Source organism: Dromiciops gliroides, chromosome 5, assembly GCF_019393635.1.
Source record: "Dromiciops gliroides isolate mDroGli1 chromosome 5, mDroGli1.pri, whole genome shotgun sequence".
NCBI classification, from domain to species: domain Eukaryota; kingdom Metazoa; phylum Chordata; class Mammalia; order Microbiotheria; family Microbiotheriidae; genus Dromiciops; species Dromiciops gliroides.
The window spans coordinates 278,874,064-278,892,892 of NC_057865.1; the positions used below are offsets into that span (position 1 = coordinate 278,874,064).

General features: G+C 37.0%; 2 protein-coding genes across 3 annotated transcripts in view; one reads left to right on the plus strand and one right to left on the minus strand.

Moving 5' to 3' along the window:
- The window catches only part of CHPT1 (choline phosphotransferase 1), a 36,655-nt gene extending 34,190 nt beyond the window's left edge, over positions 1-2,465 (plus strand). For both annotated transcript variants that reach the window (XM_043965947.1, XM_043965948.1), the window contains one exon: positions 2,249-2,465. In XM_043965947.1, the coding sequence (XP_043821882.1) occupies positions 2,249-2,293 (45 nt within the window). In that variant the 3' untranslated portion in view covers positions 2,294-2,465. The remainder of the gene's footprint in view (positions 1-2,248) is intronic.
- Positions 2,255-18,581, minus strand: SYCP3 (synaptonemal complex protein 3). The gene is made up of 8 exons (XM_043965950.1): positions 18,434-18,581; positions 17,689-17,770; positions 16,369-16,403; positions 14,378-14,495; positions 10,054-10,153; positions 7,640-7,738; positions 2,467-2,571; positions 2,255-2,328 (listed from the first exon to the last, which is right to left on the minus strand). The coding sequence occupies exons 1-8, from the start codon at positions 18,564-18,566 to the stop codon at positions 2,275-2,277; spliced, it is 726 nt and encodes a 241-aa protein (XP_043821885.1). The 5' UTR covers positions 18,567-18,581; the 3' UTR covers positions 2,255-2,274.
- Between the last annotated feature and the right edge of the window lie 248 nt (positions 18,582-18,829).

Below are 18,829 nucleotides of genomic sequence, written 5' to 3' on the forward strand. Positions count from 1 at the left end.
CTAGGAGGCGCAGTGGATAAAGCACCAGCTCTGGATTCAGGAGGACCTGAGTTCAAATTTGGCCTCAGACACTTGACATTTACTAGCTGTGTGACCCTGGGCAAGTCCCTTAACCCTCACTGACCCGGGAGGGGGGAAAAAAGTTTGTTTTAGTGGAGCAATGAGGTCAGATTTGAACTCAGGTCCTCCTGAATCCAAGGCCGGTGCTTTATCCTCTGTGCCACCTAGCTGCCCCCAAGGCAGTTCACTTTTTAGACATACCTTAAGTGCACAGGTCATTATGCTGTCTTAATAATGGGCAAAAAGTGGTAAAGATGTACATCTCAAGTTAAAAATATTGTCTTGTGAACATTATATTTGATTTATCAACCCAGAGCTGTTTTTCCATTTTTCTATTAGCAAAGGTTGATCACTGTTCCAATGTAAAAGAAATTACTGGCTCCTATTTGCATCAGTATAATTATGCCAACAAGAATTAAAAGTTCCTAAGTCTTTTAATATTTTTCTAGTAACAGTAAAACCTGGTAAATGATTTAGAACTACTGTTGATTATCTATAGAGTTTTAGAAATTATTGGGAAAAGCAAGAATTGACTACCATCAAGTAGAATTTAAAAACCACTATGGCAGAATTAAGTCTACTTAAAATCTAGGCAACATATTATTTATTTGAATAGCAATGCATCAACTTTTAACTAATAATCTTAATTTTAAGTTTATTCATATTTTTTTGTGGGGCAATGAGGCTGGATTTGAACTCAGGTCCTCCTGAATCCAGGGCTGGTGCTTTATCCACTGCACCACCTAGCTGCCCCTTTATTCATTATTTATTACAAATGTCACCTGTCTTCCAGTCCTGATTTGAGTAATTAGGAAAAGAACTACTGCACATATTATTAACAAGCTGGAAAAATACTCATTTTGCACTGAATTTTATAAACCCATTTGTCTTCACCTTCAAAAGAGAAAATACTTCTTAGAAGAATTAAATATGGTGGAAAAACACCCATCACCCAGTTATCAAGAACTTTTGCACATTTTTCCCCCCAAAGGACTAGAGTCAATACATACCCCACACCTCTTCAAATTCTGAAACAGAACAGATGTTTTGCCAGTATACACTTTGACCTGAGAGAAAGCTACATTACCCTATAGGAGTATGCAAAAAGAATATTGTTCCCCAGAATTCCTAATGTAAATTTATCTTTATAAAGAAACAAGTTAAAGTTATTTTTTTACTTTTAAACTACCACAGAGAATCTGTATGGACTTGTATTAGCCTAGAAAAACTCAAATTGGGGGGAGAGGGAAAATATGAAGAGTTAAAGTTACTCCTCTCCTCCTGTTGGGCACATTATTCATTTTGATCCTTTGATTTTCAGTAATTCTGGAATAATGAACCAAATGATTTTCAAGTATGTGCTAATTAATTCTGTATTTATTAAATCCAAATGTGATTGTAGATTTCATGTGCTACATGTAAAACAGTACATAGGTAAAATATTGCTTAAACTTGAATAAAATCAAAATTCCATGTATTTCATGTAAATATTAATTTGAAAAACAATACTTATTTTTGTATAAAGCAAATAAGAAATACTCCAACCAAGAATGTTAAAAAGCAGTATTAACCTGTAAAATGTACATGTTTATGAAATGCTTTCAGTGCCAAGAGCATGTCATTTAATTGTAAATAACTAATTCCTTAGAACTGAAATTCATATAACTCTGTTCAGAATTTCAGACTAATGAATTACTTTCTTGGCTGTTTTGTTTACTATAGAACACAAACTGATTTTTTTTTCCACAAACTGATTTTTTAAAAATACCATTTCACTAAGTCAATTTCTTATTTTCATTAGCTTGGTCATAAAACTTATGTGTCCATTTAATAGATTTTATATTTTAAAAAACCCAATGTATATATACTTACATGTTTCTTAGCAGTTGAGTTAGTATTTTGTGCAATTAAAAAGCTAGTGAGGCTAAAATGTGAATGAAATTTGATTAAATCTTTATTGCTAACGTTGGGGTAAATTCACTAATACCAAAGAACCTGAAAGGTTGTACATTTTAACTTGCTATTTACTATCTATATAGGCATTTTCTGCTTAAAAAAAAATTAAAAGGATCTTGCGCTGATAAACAAGCTATATGACAACAAATAACCTTTAAACTAGCTTTCTTAAGCCACAGCAAATATTTCCATTTTCTTTAGCTAATGGTTGTAATTGTATCACATTACTTAGGTCCAAGTTCTTTCTTCAAAGAGCCATCAGAATAACATGGATTGAAGAGATTTTCGAACACTTGCCATTTCTTGCTGCTGCTGTTACAAGAAAGGAAACATTAAAGAAATGTTTAATACTTTGATAAATGACTTTATTAATATACTGTTTTATTTGATGAAATATGTAATGCTTTAATCTAAATTTTTCAGTTAAAAATACACCATATTATTACTTACAGTGTCCATCATAATTTTCTTTTGTAACATGGCCATTTCTTTTCTAAGTTCATTTTGTGCACCAGTAAGGAGGCTTTCATGATTCTTCTCCAAGTCTTCCATATTCTACAAAGTAAAGCACCAACGTTCAGTTATTAAATACTAGTTGCCTGTTTTAAAGTCTAACAATTCACCATAACTATTAATAGTCAAGTACACACAATTATCTGCTACAAGAGTATGCTGGGTTAATTGGTATGGGGAGGAAACCCTCTTAGGTAAAGGAGATATAAGCTGAATGAAATCTGTTAGAAATGTCTGTTGTTATTGTTATATGTCATAAAAGACCTAAACCCCAGGGAAACAAATATATTGGAGAATAATAATCAAGACAAAATAGCCAGGGTGTAGTAGCAGGAGCATATTTTAAGGTTTCCTCTGGACTGTGCAGACTACAAAAAGATGTACCAGCTGAACAATTAATCTAGTTACTATATTGTGAGAGGGGAATACTGTACATATAGTAAAACATTTTTTGTACGTACCATACAGTATTTAAGATTTGACAGGCTAGGGGAGAAAGGGGTGAGAAAAGGTTTCCCAAACCATATCATCTGAAGATAAACCATATAAGTTATTACTTAACAGTCATTTTCAACCTTCCCTGCCAATGAAAATGGTCCTTACTGATTTAGTAAAGGATCTAATGTACCTAGCAATATTTTATCAAGAATTACTTTGTATCAATAAGTTTATTAAATAGCTAACATTTAGAGTGCTGTGTACCAGGCATTGTACTAATCACTTGCTTTACAATCCTCACAACAACCCTGGGAGGTAGGTGTCTAAAGCCTCATTCTTACTAGTAATTGACAGATTTTCCAGAATAGTTCAAATTACACAACATAACCTCAGAAATCAAAGGGGCCTGCCTCTCGTAGGCTGAGTGCAACACTTAACTGAAAATGCATCCCCTCTACAATATGCCTGACAAATGGTCACCCGGCCTTTGCCTAAAGAATTCATGTAAATGGCAACCCATGCTATATCCTCTGTATACGTGTGTAAAAATAAACACATAAATGTATGGTAACTTAGGCACAAGGACAAGTATCCCCAGGTCTTCCAACAAACTTCACAAAGTCCTTCGTCATTCTGATTGTCCTCCTCTATACCTTGTGCAGCTTAATAGTTTCTTTCCTAAACTGGAGCCTAGAATTGAAAATTGTACTCTGTATGTGGTCTGAACAGGGCAGACTACCTCAATATTGTTTTCTTAATATTTTGATAGCTGCATTTCAGCATAATTAGTATCCTTTGTAATTCTTTGGTTTTTTTCATGCATTTAAAAAAATGATTTTGAGAAATAGTTCACAGGCTTCATCAGCCTGCACCTGGCAAAGGTGGTCATGACACAGAAAGGGTAAAGAACCTCTGTTCTAAGGTCCATCAATAAGTGTTTATATAAATTATAGTAAGAGCTGGTATTTACATAGTGCTTACAAAATGATCTCATTTCTCATGACATCCTTGAAAGGAGGGTCCTATAAGTTTTCCCTGTGTGACAGTTGAGGAATCTGGTTAAATTAGATGCCCCAGAGTCACCCAACCACTGTCTGAGACTGGATTTGAATTGGAGTCTCTCTGACTCCAAGCCCTGTGCACTCTATGCACAGAGAGCTCTCTATGAATAAAGGCAAACAGCTCCTCCCCTCAGGGCTGGATGAATCAAAATCTGGAATTATGTTTGCCAAGAGAAACAGCAACAACCACTCTGATGGCAGAAAGTGAAGAGGAGTTAAGAAAGCCTCTTGATGAGAATGGAAGGAGAAAATATAAAAGCTGGCTTGAAGCTTAACATTAAAAAAAAAAATAAGATCATGGCATCTGATCCCATCACTTCCTGGCAAACAGAAGAAGAAATGGAAGAAGTGTCAGATTTTATATTCTTAGGCTCAAAGATCACTGCAGACAGCAAGTGTAGCCATGAAATTAAAAGACACTTGCTCCTTGGAAGGAATGCTATGGCAAACTAAAAAGCAGAGATATCACCATGCCGGCACTGTCTGTGTATTCAAAGCTATGGTTTTTCCAGTAGTAATGCATGGCAGTGGGAGTTGAACTATAAGGAAAACTGAGCACACAGAATTGATGCTTTTGAACTGTGGCACTGACAACAACTTTTTGAGGCTCCCTTGGACAGCAAGGAGATCAAATCAATCAATACTTTAAGAAATTAATTCAGACTACTCACTGGAAAGTCATATACCAAAGCTGAAGCTTAAATACTTTGGCCACAGAATGAGAAGATGGAATCACTGGAAAAGATCCTGATGTTGGGAAAAGATCAAATGCAAAAGGAAAAGGGGACAGCAGTGGATGAGATGGATAGAAAACATCATAGAAGCAATGATACATGAACTTGGACAAACTTTAGGAGACAATGGAGGGCACAAGGGCCTGAAGTGCTATGGTACATGGGGTCATAAAAAATCAGATGTGATTGAACAATTATGGCTGAACTTTTTTCCAGACTCAGCTGATCCCCAGATACCACACACACCGGGCCCTTCCCCATCCTGGATGCCTTCCCTTAGATATTCGCCAGTAGCACTCAGAACAATACTGAAGATTAAGGTCTCACAAGGGAGTACAGTGGGATTACTATCTTGCCATACTGGAAGCTGTGTCTGGAGACACTTCAAGATCTCATGAAACCTTCTTGGCTTCCAGAATACACTGCTGACTCACACTCAGTTTGAAGTTCACTAAAACCTCCCAGTTTTCAGAACAGTTGTCAGACTGTGAATCCCCCACCTCATACTTATGTAGCTGACTTTTTGTATCCAGGGAGTTTTATCCTCTTAAGACTCAATGATCTAGCCTGTAAAAATCTTTTTGGATCCTGTCATCCAGTGTTAGCTCCTCCCAGATTTTTGTAATCTGAACTTTTAATGAGCATGCCATCTATGCCTTTATCCAACTGTGATAAAAATGTTGGCCCACACAAGGCCCAGCACCTATGCGTTTTATTAACCATACAATCAATATAAAACATATCATGATATTTGGGCTTAGGGCCAATATATGCAATTCTGCCATCGATGCTACTTGCTATGTACCATGTAACCACATGTGATCATGCTTGCTGGCTGCGTAGTTATTTATAATGAGAAAGCCAGTTATGAAGTAGCTAGTGGACTTTGATATGGAGGAAGAATATTCATGTGTTATTTCCATAATATGCTAATTTGTAGTATGATATATGTTCACACATGTTCAAGTATACTGCGTATAACTTCAAATGACTACAAATTTTCACTAATGAATAAGAGGTGCAAGTGAGGTCAGTGTGGGTTTTGTACAGGGATGATTTTGTGAGAGAATGCTGAGCTTTGGGAAAGAGCTATTGGTAAGTTAATTTGAACCATTCTGCTAATCCTCCCTGTGTCATTTCCCTTGGAAGGTGCCCTTCTAGCAAGCAGGGCTACCTCCCAAAGGACATTGCTAGTGTAGTTCAGTGTATGTAGACTAGAAGACAGATAAGTAAATGGACACCTGTGACAGCAGTAGGCTGAGTGTACTCACCTCCAGATGCCTTCCTGCTTTTGCCAGTACACGCACACAGGACAAGCATTTCTGTATAATGGATGTTTTGATATTATGGCCTTTTGTTTAAATATTTTGCTAAAGTAATGACATTTTTAGAGGTAACTGAAGCATAACAAGAAAAGGGATGTAAAGAAAATTGGTTAAAAAGGTAAAGGCAAAAAAAATCAAGTAATGTGATTGAAGGAAATGCTAACACAGCCCTAAATAAATGCAGACAAAAATCCAACAACACCTACACAGGGTGAAACTAAGGGTGACCATCAGCTGTCCTGAAATCCTGACAGAGGAACAGAAAGAACCTGATGACTACCAGCAAGAACCCCTTACACTTTGTTATTGGACGGCATCCCACCTGCTGCCAAACTCCACTTGTCCGGCCTAACTCTTTGCTCGCTTCTCTCGTCTGCATTGCCAGCTGCTTACTGGACATCTTAACTCACTAAGTTAAAGAAAAACTAAACTCATTATCCTCCCCCACAATCCCCTGAAGCCTTCACTTCTTCGCCACTCTCCACGTCCTCACCAACTCTTCCCTCCCTCTCACCCCCCATTTCCAGACTGTTGCCACAGTCTGAGGTAACCTTCCTGACATCTCTTGAACACGCCCCCTCTCTCCTGACACTGCTCCCACCCCATCCAGCACAGTCCCTCATCACCTCACACTGGACTAATAAAACAGCCACGGGAGGTCTGCCTCCCACAAGGCTCTCCCCCTTCCAGTCCGTCTTTCACTCAGCTGTCAAAAATGACCTTAAAACCCCCGCAGCTTCCATCACCTCCAGGATCAAACCAAAAACCCTGTGCAGCGTTCAAAGCCTTTCATAACCCGGACCTCCCCCCCAACCTTTCCAGTCTTACGACCTACACCCCTAACACTGTGACCCACTTATACTGACCTCCCTGCTCTTCCTCACCCAGACCTGCTACCTCCCCATGGGGCATTTGCATTGGCCCTTTCCCAAGCCTGGAATACTCACTCTACTCGTCCTCACGTCCTAGTTTCCTGTAGTTCCAGCTAAAATCCCAACTAATACAGGAAGGCTTTCCCAATGCTCCTTAATTCGAGTGCCCTCTTTTCTCTTGATTACTTCAAATATACCCTTTCTGTAGCTTGGTTGCACACAGCTGTGCGCACGCTGTCTCCCCCAGTGAGTCCCTTCAGAGTAAGCACTGTCTTTATTTGTGTTTCTTAGTCTTACAGTGCTTAGCACAGTGCTTGGCATACAGAAGGTACTTAATATTTACTGATTAATAAATGGGTTAATAAGGGCAGCTAGGTGGTGCAGTGGATAGAGCACCGGCCCTGGAGTCAGGAGGACCTGAGTTCAAATCCAGCCTCAGACACTTAACACTTACTAGCTGTGTGACCCTGGGCAAGTCACTTAACCCCAACTGCCTCACCAAAAAATAAAAATAAAAATAAAATAAAAAATAAATGGGTTAATAAATTGTCAGAGCTCCAGTACTCCAGCAACATAGAAAGCCTAGGACATGATGAAGTACTGAAGCAGAGCTTTTGTGAAACATTTCCCATTGATTCAGAATGTTTTTAAAAGGTATTAAGATAATGAAAATAACAGACCTTTAAGAACTGTTCATATAGTTGTTTAATTGTTTTCAGTCTCTGGCTCTGAACTATTCTGGCTTGTTGAAAAACCTTTTGCTGTTGTCGAAACATATTCTAAAATAAAGAATAAGATAGTCACGATCTTTCAAAATTAAAATTATGGCAAAAAAATTCAACATTAGATTTAATAATGACTGTTTAGCTGCAAATCCATCATCACCATGATCTAATAGTCCTATTTACCTGTTATTACAAAAATAAGTAATTCTTAAAGCATGTCAAAGGGAAAAGAACAAACACATATTTAGCTATATGGACGTCATTTTAACCTCTGAGACAGTCATGAATGTCTTTTTTTTTTTTTTTTTGGTGGAACTATGAGGGTTAAGTGACTTGCCCAGGGTCACGAGGCTAGTAAGTGTCAAGTGGCTGAGGCCAAATTTGAACTCAGTTCCTCCTGAATCCAGGACTGGTGCTTTATCCACTGTACCATCTAGCTGCCCATGAATGTCTTCCCACCAAAACCTATTCCTCCTGACTTCATTATTTCTATCTGAATTGAGAACGACTTTGAGGTTGAAAACTTGGGGACTATGATAGTGGTGCCATCAACAGAAATAGGGAAGTATTATTTGTGAGAACTGGTCAACAGGAGAGTATAAATAATCAAAAGTCAGCTATAATAATCAGACCTGAATTGCTCATTCTAACACCAGAGATGCTTCAGCATGTGGCTGACCCTAATTTCTAATCTCCAAACCACTCTAGCCAGCCAGTCTTCTCACTGTCCCCAACACAAACCATTCTCCTATCTACCACCACACCATGGTTCACAATGTTACTTCTACCAACGAGTCCCTTTTCTTCCATTTCCAACCAGCCAGATGCTTCTCATCCTTTCCTTCTTCCAAATGAGAGTTCTACTATGGAAATCTTCACTAAATACTCAATTCAGCCTCCCTGCCTTGAATCCCTCCTTCTACCTTATATTGTTATTTAATATGTATAGAACTTCTGTTCCCATAAAATTATAAACTCTCAAGAATGGGATCTCTGCTTCCTTAGAGACAATGTGGTATAGGAGACAGAACAGCAGACTTGAAGTCAGGAAGACCTGGTTTTGAATCTTGCATGAGACACTCAATAGTATATGACCCTGGGCAAGTTACTTAATCTCTCCTAGCCTCAGTTTCCCATCTGTTGAGAGGATCAAATGATATTATATTTAATTTATTTTGTAAAGTTCAGAGTACTAAATGTTAACTATTATTTGTATCTCTCCACAGCCAATGTACATTACAAGTGTTGAATAAATATTTGTTAAATTGCTGAAATAAATTAACAGCTGAGTTGTTGAAACACTTAGTTACAGTACACCGAAGTTATTTAAATATAAGTAAATGAATTATATGGAAAAAATACCCATCAGTTAAATGTGCCAATTCAACAAATATTCGTTGTGTGAACTAGTAGCATTGTGTTATATGCTATGGGGAAATACAATGAAAAAAGTTATTCTTAGCACAAAATCACAAATTGTTAGAGATGGGTAATGTAAAGTAACTGTGACCTGATTGATTAATGTGTAAATTCAACTGCACGACATGTTAACTTAAGCATTCCTGTAGCTAATCAATGTAAAACCTAAGCACTCCTAGAGGAGAGTTGGCATAACCATTTAAGAAAATAGACCTGAAAACAACCAATATTTTTTTTTCGATCAGACCCAATGAGGGAACAGGATATAATGAATGGTTGAAAGTCCTACATCTAAAATCTCACAAGGAAAACTATTCCATAGCCACCTTTATTTAGGGCATAGTAAACAAGCACTTTTTAAATAACATGGTAGTAAAAATACTTTGGCTATTTAAGAATCAGGAAAATAATTTTTAAAACATTATATTACTTAAGTTGTGATTTAAAGACATTTATTACTAATTTTAGTTATGAAGCAAAGTAAGTAATAACCAATATTAGTGGTATGCTACCACTCCTAATTTTTTTTAAGAAGACAGGAAAGAAACAAAATAAAAAGAAAGAGCACTGGGGAAAGGAAGACATGATAAAAGAAAAAGAGCACCCGGTTCAAATTCTGGCTTTGACACTTCTTTGCTTTATGACCATGGGCAATTCATTAAAATTCACTGAGGTTTAGTTTCCTTATCTGTAAAAAGGGAATAATATTTGCATGAGTCTGCAATAAAGAAAATAAGTCAACACTAAAATCATGACTTCTGATCTTTTAAAGTAGAAGAAAATTGGCTTTTCTGGATACACGCCAAGTTTACCCTGAATCTGCAAGGGTAACAGGGATAACAAGAGCAGAAAACAGAACAAGCTATGGTCAGCCTGACCACACACAATTCCACAAGCAGTTGTCTCTTTTTTTCTATACGGTTATACAGTATGCACAGCATGCTACCTACAGCCAGCTTTTCTTCCTGTTCCTCCGCTTTCTGAACATCCACATCCCACTGCTGAAATAATGTCAGGAACTGCTGAGAATATTCCTGGTTGAGTTTTTGCCTGGAAAAGAATTGTGAACACTATCATTCCCATTATTAAAATTAATCCCTTTTCTACAGTAACTGAATTTACATGAACTACAAGTGTCTCATCATAAAGGGAAGGTGACCACGATTAGTGCCAAACATTAGACACCCAGCAGTGCACTATCTGCCATCACAGGACCAGCCTCTCTAGAGTCAGACATTCCCAGAAAGAAGACTAGTCACCGGCAGTGATGACTTTTTACAACAAATGAAGACGAACTACTAAGGTATGGAGTGGCTGAAATCTACACCAGTAGCAGAGCTACCCATACTGATGAAACAAAGATCACTGAAATATAAGTTATTAATGTAACATTTTTAAAAGGCTAAGACATTACATTAATACTACCATAAGTTTTGGATGGAAGTTGTTAGATGTAAGTATTTTTTAAAAATTTGAGTCATTTTTTTATCATTTGGGTACAGTCTCTTATTGGCAAAGAGTTTTCTGACAGATTTGGGGCAGGGGGAGCTTAAAAAACAAAGCTGGCAAAGCAGAGATGAACAGAGCCACAGACTAAAGTCACAAAAAGCCAGAAAGCGCAGTACAGGGAATGGGACAGCCATGGCATTTCTGAACTCAGGAATACCTGAATTCTGACAGTTGAGCTGAAAGGTTTCAAGTCCATGCAAAAGGTAGCAGTGAACCCTAAGTTCTGAAATGACTGTATTATTCTAGCTGGGGTAGATTGTAATCTCTCTGGAATTTATAGAGGACTGAGCCAGAGAATATTCTATTCCTGCTGCTTTTCTCTTGGTTAAATAATCTCCGCATATTCTCTAAATAGAACATGGATTTGGTATTTGATTTGCAAAATGGTTAACAGCTACCACAATGGGAGTCCCTACTCCAGCGCAGAAGTCCTCAGAGTCTTCTGGCATCTGATCTCATATAAGGTTTTTCTCTAACAAAAAAATTGGTGACTTTTGTTCTTAAAAAAGGATGGAATTTTTATAATGATCAGAGAAAATGGGTTTTTTCCAATTAGAAGAAGTCAAAGGGAGAGAAAATAGTTTCTTATTAATTGAAAAAAATTAAGTTAAGATATGACTGTTGGGGTAAAACATACATTTGTTCTACCAAATTAAGTGTTTTAGAAAAACCAGTAAACAAAAAATACTAAGGAAAATGAAATTTGGCTCAAAATAAGTATTTGATGTCGATGTTATACTTCAAAAGAATAAATAGGTTCATCCCACTATATGAATATGAATTTAAGATATAATTAGGGTACATAAGATTTCAGCATATATTTATTTCAATTTATGTTTTCTACTTTAGCACTACACAGATTTTGTTCAATGGTTGTTTGATCCAACAAAGTTCATATAGTATTTTATGAACTCATAAGTACATAATAGTAACATGTTTTTAGCAAAAACAATACCCAAATTTCTTTTTTTTTTAAAACAAAAACAAATGAGGTCAGGTGACTGAAAGATGACTATCAGCAGAATGAATTAGAAGGGTTTTATGGAGGAGGAAGAATTTGAGTTGGTAATTAAAGGGTGGGAAGGAAGAGGTCAACAGGCAGAAAAACTGGGAAGAGAAAGGGGATTCTACGTATAGAGGTGCAAACAAAAGAAGAGAAATGGAAAATCAAGTAGTCCAGCAAGCTGGACTATAAAACACAGGAAGAGAGTCATAAGAGTCAAAGCTACCAAGGTAGAAAGATCATAAAGGTAGACTCTAGAGTCTTCTTGCATGTCAAGCTAAGTAGCCTAAATTTCATTAAAGAGTGGAGATGGAACACTGAATATTTTTTAGAAGTACATTAAGGGGGCAGCTAGATGGCACAGTGGATAAAGCACCGGCCCTGGAGTCAGGAGTACCTGAGTTCAAATCCGGCCTCAGACACTTAACACTTACTAGCTATGTGACCCTGGGCAAGTCACTTAACCCCAATTGCCTCACTAAAAAAAAAAAAAAAAAAAGTACATTAAGAAAATTACAATAGCAGCATGCTGTAGGATGAAAGGGAAGAAATGGCAGCAGGGAGAAAGGTTAAGGAATCTAGTGCAGCATTACAGAGGAGAGGCAACAACGGCCCCAATTGGGATAATAACAGAAATACTGTGAAGATCTGTCAACCTTTTGAATATAGTGGATGAAGGGAGAAGTCAAAGACAAGACAAGAGAGGTTACTGGGAAGATGATATCATGAGGGCCTGTCCATGTAAATATACAATTAGAGCTGGAAGGGGGCTAAAGAGTTCATTTAAATCTTGACCCTTTATTTTAGAGATGAGGAACATGAGGCCCAAGAGAGATGAGTGTCATTTCAGCCAGAGGAGGCCTGAGACACAGCTCTCCAGGTACTCAGACTTCAATGATCTTTCTATTAAAACATGCCTTTATTTAAAAAAAAATTTTTAAATTTTTTTTAGTGAGGCAATTGGGGTTAAGTGACTTGCCCAGGGTCACACAGCTAGTTAGTGTCAAGTGTCTGAGGCCAGATTTGAACTCAGGTCCTCCTGACTCCAGGCCGGTGCTCTATCCACTGTGCCACCTAGCTGCCCCTATTTTTTATTTTTAAGGAAAAGATAAACGACTTGTATGTTTTCTAGAAAAATGTTCACAGGTTGTTGTGAGAGACAACCCAAAAGGGAGTCTTCACACTGCCAATCACTTCATTCTGAACTGTGGCCTTCCTTTGGAGGGCCCCCTCCTGCACTCTGAGATAGAGCCCAGACTGGGGCCCTGACAGACCCACCTAGACACAGCATGTCATGATTCCTACTTCAGACTCACACATAGGAAATGTCTATTTTCTTCCTGAGAAAGGCATGCTATGAAGACTGGTTGAAAGCAGAGGTTCTAAAGGTGGGGTCTGTAAACTTTTAAAATATATATTTTAAAAATTTTAAACATTTAGGTTTCCTTTGTAACCCTATATATTTTATCTTATGCTTTTAAAAATAAAAATATTATTTTGAGGAGGAGTCCATAGGTTTCAAAAGACTGCCAAAGGGGTCCATGACACAAAAAAGGTTAAGAAGCCCTGCTCTAAATAAGCATAAAGCTACTCCACCTGCCAGAGGTTTGATCATTAAAGTAACAGCTCCCTTTTTCCCTTGCCCTGAGGCTGCTAGGGGGTGCAATGAGTAGAGCCCTAGACCCAGAGTCAGGAAGACCTGGGTTCAAATTCATAAGAAACTTACTACCCGTGTGATCCTGGGTGAGTCACATAACTTCTGTTTGCTTCAGTTTCCTCAACTATAAACCGATAACTGCATCTACCTTGCAGAGATGCTGTGAGAATAAAATGAGATAATCTATCTAAGGAGCTTAGCACAATGCCTGGGACATAGTGGCCGATACATAAATTCTTATTCTCTTTTCTATTCTCTTCTCCCCTTTTCTACATTCCCACTTTCCAACAGGAAAATGGAAATATGCGTCTGTGGCCTGACAGATCACAACTAGAGATGTAGGTTGGTAGGCCTCCACAAAGACGACTTAAAAACCAGAGGAATATTTTTCACAAAGTAGACAATACAGAAAATAGACACTAAGAATGCCAGAAAGATAAGGGCAAATGAAGAGAATGATAAAATTTCAGATGAAAGCTTACAGAGGCATGTTAGTCTAACCCCTACCTGAAAAAACAAACACCTCTACAACAAGCTGTGTCAAATTCAAAGAAAAACAAGGGCCACTAACCCATACATAAGGATCCTTGTGAGCTACATATTGACTTAGTTTTAAAATGTAATCTTTAAATTATTCTGTTCAGTATTTCCAATTACATTTTAATCTGGTTCAGAACGCTGTGGGCCACAAGTCTTATCTCTCTGCTCTAGACCATCTCTGACAAGCAGTAACCCAATCAGGACTTGCTGTTCTCTAGTAAGAAATAACTCAAGAAGCAGTGAAAGGCAGGAGAAAAACTAGAATGTGATGCAAAGTAAAGAGCATCGGGAAGAAGGAGTATTCAGTAGCACCACTTCCTATAGAAGTCAGAGAAAATGAATAAAGGAGGAGAAAAAAATCCACTGATCTTGGGAACCAAGAAGTGACTTTCCCTGTGAGGACTGAGGGTATGTCTACAGGAAAGCAAAAGCTCTTCTCTCTCATACTGAGAGAAAAATAGTCCAAAATATTTTTAAGTTAATATATCAATAAACACAAAATAAAACTTTTCAATATACATTTTGCATTCATGTTGAAGATAGTTATTAAAAAATAAATCCTTACCTTTGTTCTTGTTGTGTTTTCCAAACATGCTCAATTTTCTGATTACTAGTTTTAAGAGAAGCCTTAGTATACATTTCCAATCTTTTCCTCTTTGCAAGAAGAGCCTTGTTAATATCAGCTATAATGAAATATTTATCAAAATTTCATGTTGTGAAGTTTACATAATGACAATACAAATCTAAGCAAAGTGATTTGAGTAGTCAGTTCATCAATAGTAGGAAGCCTTGATATATTAAATTTAAAATATGCATTGTACCAACTTACAGAAAGGTAGCTCTCTAATTTATTGTGCTGCTGTTTGTCCTTCATTCTCAGAGAATCATGACATCAGGGTGATGTCAAGACTTGCACTGAACTGGATTTAAGTGAGGGAGAACTATGCAAGGTCACCAACCTCACTCTCCCCTCCAGAACCATCTGGGTCTGGTGGCAAGATATGTATCAGCATTACTGGAGATGGCCCTGGATGTTTTAAGGCAATTGGGGTTAAGTGACTTGCCCAGGGTCACACAGGTAGTAAGTGTCTGAGGGGAGATTTTAATTTAGATCCTCCCAACTTCAGGGCCAGTGCTCTATCTACTGCATCACCCAGCTGCCCCCTTCCTAATTTATAATCATTTCCCTAAGAAAAATGATTCCAGGTAGGCTATAGAAATTCTCACAACTTTTTAATAATAATATCTAAACTCCACTGCCTCTAACCTCAGATTACATACTTTATCTCCTCCCACTCATCTCATTTCAGAATAAGTTTAAGTAAAAGGTAACTTATTCTTTCTTTTCTAGATTACATGTGTATATAAAGGATCTTAAGGATGAACTTTTAAAAAAAGTTATACATTTTATAAAATTTTCTACTCAAGACATAAAATATTAATCAATTTATACAACATCTGGAAAATGAAGGCCTCCTCAAGAATTCCTAAAATTTAAAAGTTTTTAATTAGCTCATAGCTAATCCCACCAAAAATCATTTATATGCACCATAAAGTAAATATAGCCTGTAAAACCATTTCATAAGTGATTGCATCTAAGAATAAGCAGCCTAGTCTATGCTGTGTATATGTACATACTTTAATTTATTTAAACTATAGTGTAGTACAATGGAAAAAAGCACTGGATTTGGAAAGAAAAGACTTGGATTAAAATCCTACATCTGATATTATTACCCTGTGACCTTGGGCAAGTCATTTAATTACCTTCAATGGTGTCAGTTTGCTCTCTGTGAAAAATAATAGCTAATAACAGTACATATGTGACACTTTAAGGTTTGCTCAGGGTTTTACCAATATTATTTTATCTTTACAACAGCCCTGAGAGACAAGTGCTTTTATTCTCTACATTTTTCAGATGACTAGATGGAGACAAATAGAAGCTACCTGAAGTGCCCAAGGTCACACAGCTAAGAAGTGTCTGGTGTGGTAGCTGAACTCACAGCTTCCAAGTTCCAGGCCCATTCCCTAATCCCATGTGCCACCTAGTGGACACTGGACTAAAACAGTCTCTGAGGTCACCTCTAGCCCAAGATCAATGATCCCGTGTTTTTTTGAGGGACAATGGAGGCACCGTGAGAGCAAGAATGGCTTCATTTTTGTCTTTGCATCCCCAGTTCCTAGAATTGTGCCTGGAACATAGTAGATACAATAAATTTTTATTAAATTTAGGCTGGACCTCCTTGGTTCCTTTTCCATATATTATCTCTTAGATTATATAAAATGTAAATATAAAAATACATTCCTAATAAATGCTCCCCTTCAGCACAACTACTATTCATCCCCCACATTAAAAATGAGCAAATGACATTGAGGAAACCTAAGTTGATACATGCCACATACATCTCTAAAATCAAATGCATGTGATATGGTACACAAGGGTCACAGACCTCTCGAAGTTTGGCAGTCTTATAATTCTAGTCATCTTCTACAAATTTTACCAAACATAGACTTAAAACAAAAGAATTTCTTTAAACATAATGGAACCTTAAAACATACCTCCAAATCTTTCCAACATGTTCTGTACTTCACCCCTAAAGAAATTATAATTTAGTTATACATTTTTAAAATGTTGTTTTGAAAAAAATATTTTTCACAGAGCACTTTCTTTGCATCAAAGTAGAATTCTATTAAAATATTTAACTAAAAACCCTCCAAAGTATAGGCAAAGCTACTGGGATAACTGGAAAGCAGTCTGGCAGAAAATAGGCTTACACCAAGACCTTACATTCCAAATGGATACATGACCTTAATATTAAAGCTCATACTCTTTAAAAAAATTAGAAAAAGAAGTAATGATCATGTAGTTTTCACAACTTTGAGAAGAAGGATTTATTCTTAACCAAACAAGGGATTAGGCATTACAAAAGATAAAAGAGAGAATTCTGATTACACGAAACCGAAAAGTTTTCACACAGATAAAACTGACACACCTAGATAAGGGAAGCAGTGGAATAGGGAAAAAAATCTTTATATCAAATTTCTCTGATGAGGCTTTGGTACCTAAGATATATAAATAATTAACAAGTGCATATATAAGACTAATAGATATGTGGCTAAAAAAAGATATGTGGCCAAAGGATAGGAACAAACAGTTCTCCCCGAAGGCACAACCAAATCACTATTAAGAAGTGCAATCGAAAACAACCCTGAGGTTTCACCTCACACCCTGCAAATTGGCAAAGATGACACCCCCCCCCCCCCCCGGCCCCAAATGGCAATAATTAATGCTGGAGGAGCCATGGAAAGATAGGTGCACCAATGCATTGTAAGTAAAGCTGTGAACTTGTACAAGCATTTGGAAAGCAATTTGGAATCATACATATAAAGTGACTAAAATGTCCATACCCATTTACCTAGGGTGAACCTATTCCATTATTTGCCTTACTGAGGGCAGAGTAAAGTAAGTAAACTCAAGAGAACAAAATACATGGCAGCAATGTAAATGAGAACACACACACACACACACACACACACACACACACATGTTAATATAGCAAACTTTATAACAATCAAACATAACCTGAAAAAAGGCATATGGATAAACACACTCCCTTTGTGAAGAAATCCACAGGTGTGGCACAGTGCGTAAGTTTTCAGACATTTTTAATATATTCATCAGTTGTGCTAATTTTTCCTTCTCTCTTTTTTTTCTTATTTTTGGGGGGATTGTGGAAATATTTTTAAAAGGTTATTTCAACGGTTGTCTGGGAAGGGGAGGGATAAGAGAAAATTATGATGATATAAAAAACAAAACACATCCCTAAAATTTATTTTTAAAAATTAACTGAAAGAAATAAACTAGTTTAATCATATTACCCCATATCTTCTTCAACTGTTCCATGAGTAATGACTGTAGAAGATCTTTTTTTCCCATGCTTTTCAATTACTGGAGTCTCTCCTAGAATTGTGACAAAAGTAGAGTCTGAAATTAAGTTTGCTACTATGAAAAGTTCTCATGAAGTAATAATCACATCTTTTGACCTTTTCAGCTACTGACAGTAAAGCCTTTTAAAGCTGTGTTTTGTTTTCACAACCATAGGCCTATAGTTGTGGTGTGGTAGTGACTCAAGGTGTTCAAAAGCGGTGCCATCAGCAGACCAGTTCTGATAGATCCCACCAAAATGGAAAGTTGTTATGTGCAGGCCCAGTAACAATATCTCATTTGAAGAGCACTCTAGCTAAATTCAGAGAGGCTCATTGCCAGACTGGCTAAAGGATAATGAAATTCTAATTACAGCAATTCAAAGAGGCCACCTATTTAGGCAGAAAGGGGATGTGATCTGCTAAGTTGAAGAAGACCAAGGAAATCAAAGACTCAAAGTATGAAGTACCACCCATCTATAACCTAACTCATTATAGGATGTCTGGGCTCTTAAAGGCTATAGTAACAGATCACAACCCTACATAAATAATGAGCACATGAAATAAATGCACACTGGGGGATAACATAAGCTACATTTTATTAATCTTATGCATTATAAAATATACAATGCAATGAATTTCACATAACTATGAGTAGTCTATACTGTTGTTACCAGGGTGTAAATTTGTTATACTGTACCTTCCCTGGCATCTTCCTCAGAACCACTCAGATCTTTCTTGTCATCTTTGTCAAAGTCATAAGCTCGGCTCCCCTGAGCTTCCACGGCTGGTTTCCCCGATTTCCCTGTATGTTTTCTTCCTGAAGGTGCCATAATTAGGCAATTTCTGACTGTAATAAATACCATATTTTAAATAGTCCTTTTAATTCCAAAGATTAAATCTGGGAGAGGTAAGACATAAAATATATATATATATATATAAAACAAAAGATAGAAGAAAGAGGTGAGCATGAGTAAGGAACAATCAGACCATCAACAAACATGTTAAGTTCTGAATATGGACATGTGAAGTTATTAAGTGCAAGTGATATAAACACAACACATAAAACAATCCCTGCTTTTTTTTTGTGGGGGGG

What these genes read in the sequence shown, in the direction of transcription:
- SYCP3 (XM_043965950.1), bottom strand. Translation starts at nt 18,566, where the DNA reads ATGGCACCTTCAGGAAGAAAACATACAGGGAAATCGGGGAAACCAGCC. An exon ending in ACAGTTGAAGAAGATATGGG is followed by an intron (nt 16,404 to 17,688) that starts GTAATATGATTA and finishes TAATTTCTTTAG; the next exon opens with GGGTGAAGTACAGAACATGT. An exon ending in AAAACACAACAAGAACAAAG is followed by an intron (nt 10,154 to 14,377) that starts GTAAGGATTTAT and finishes ATTCTTTTCCAG; the next exon opens with GCAAAAACTCAACCAGGAAT.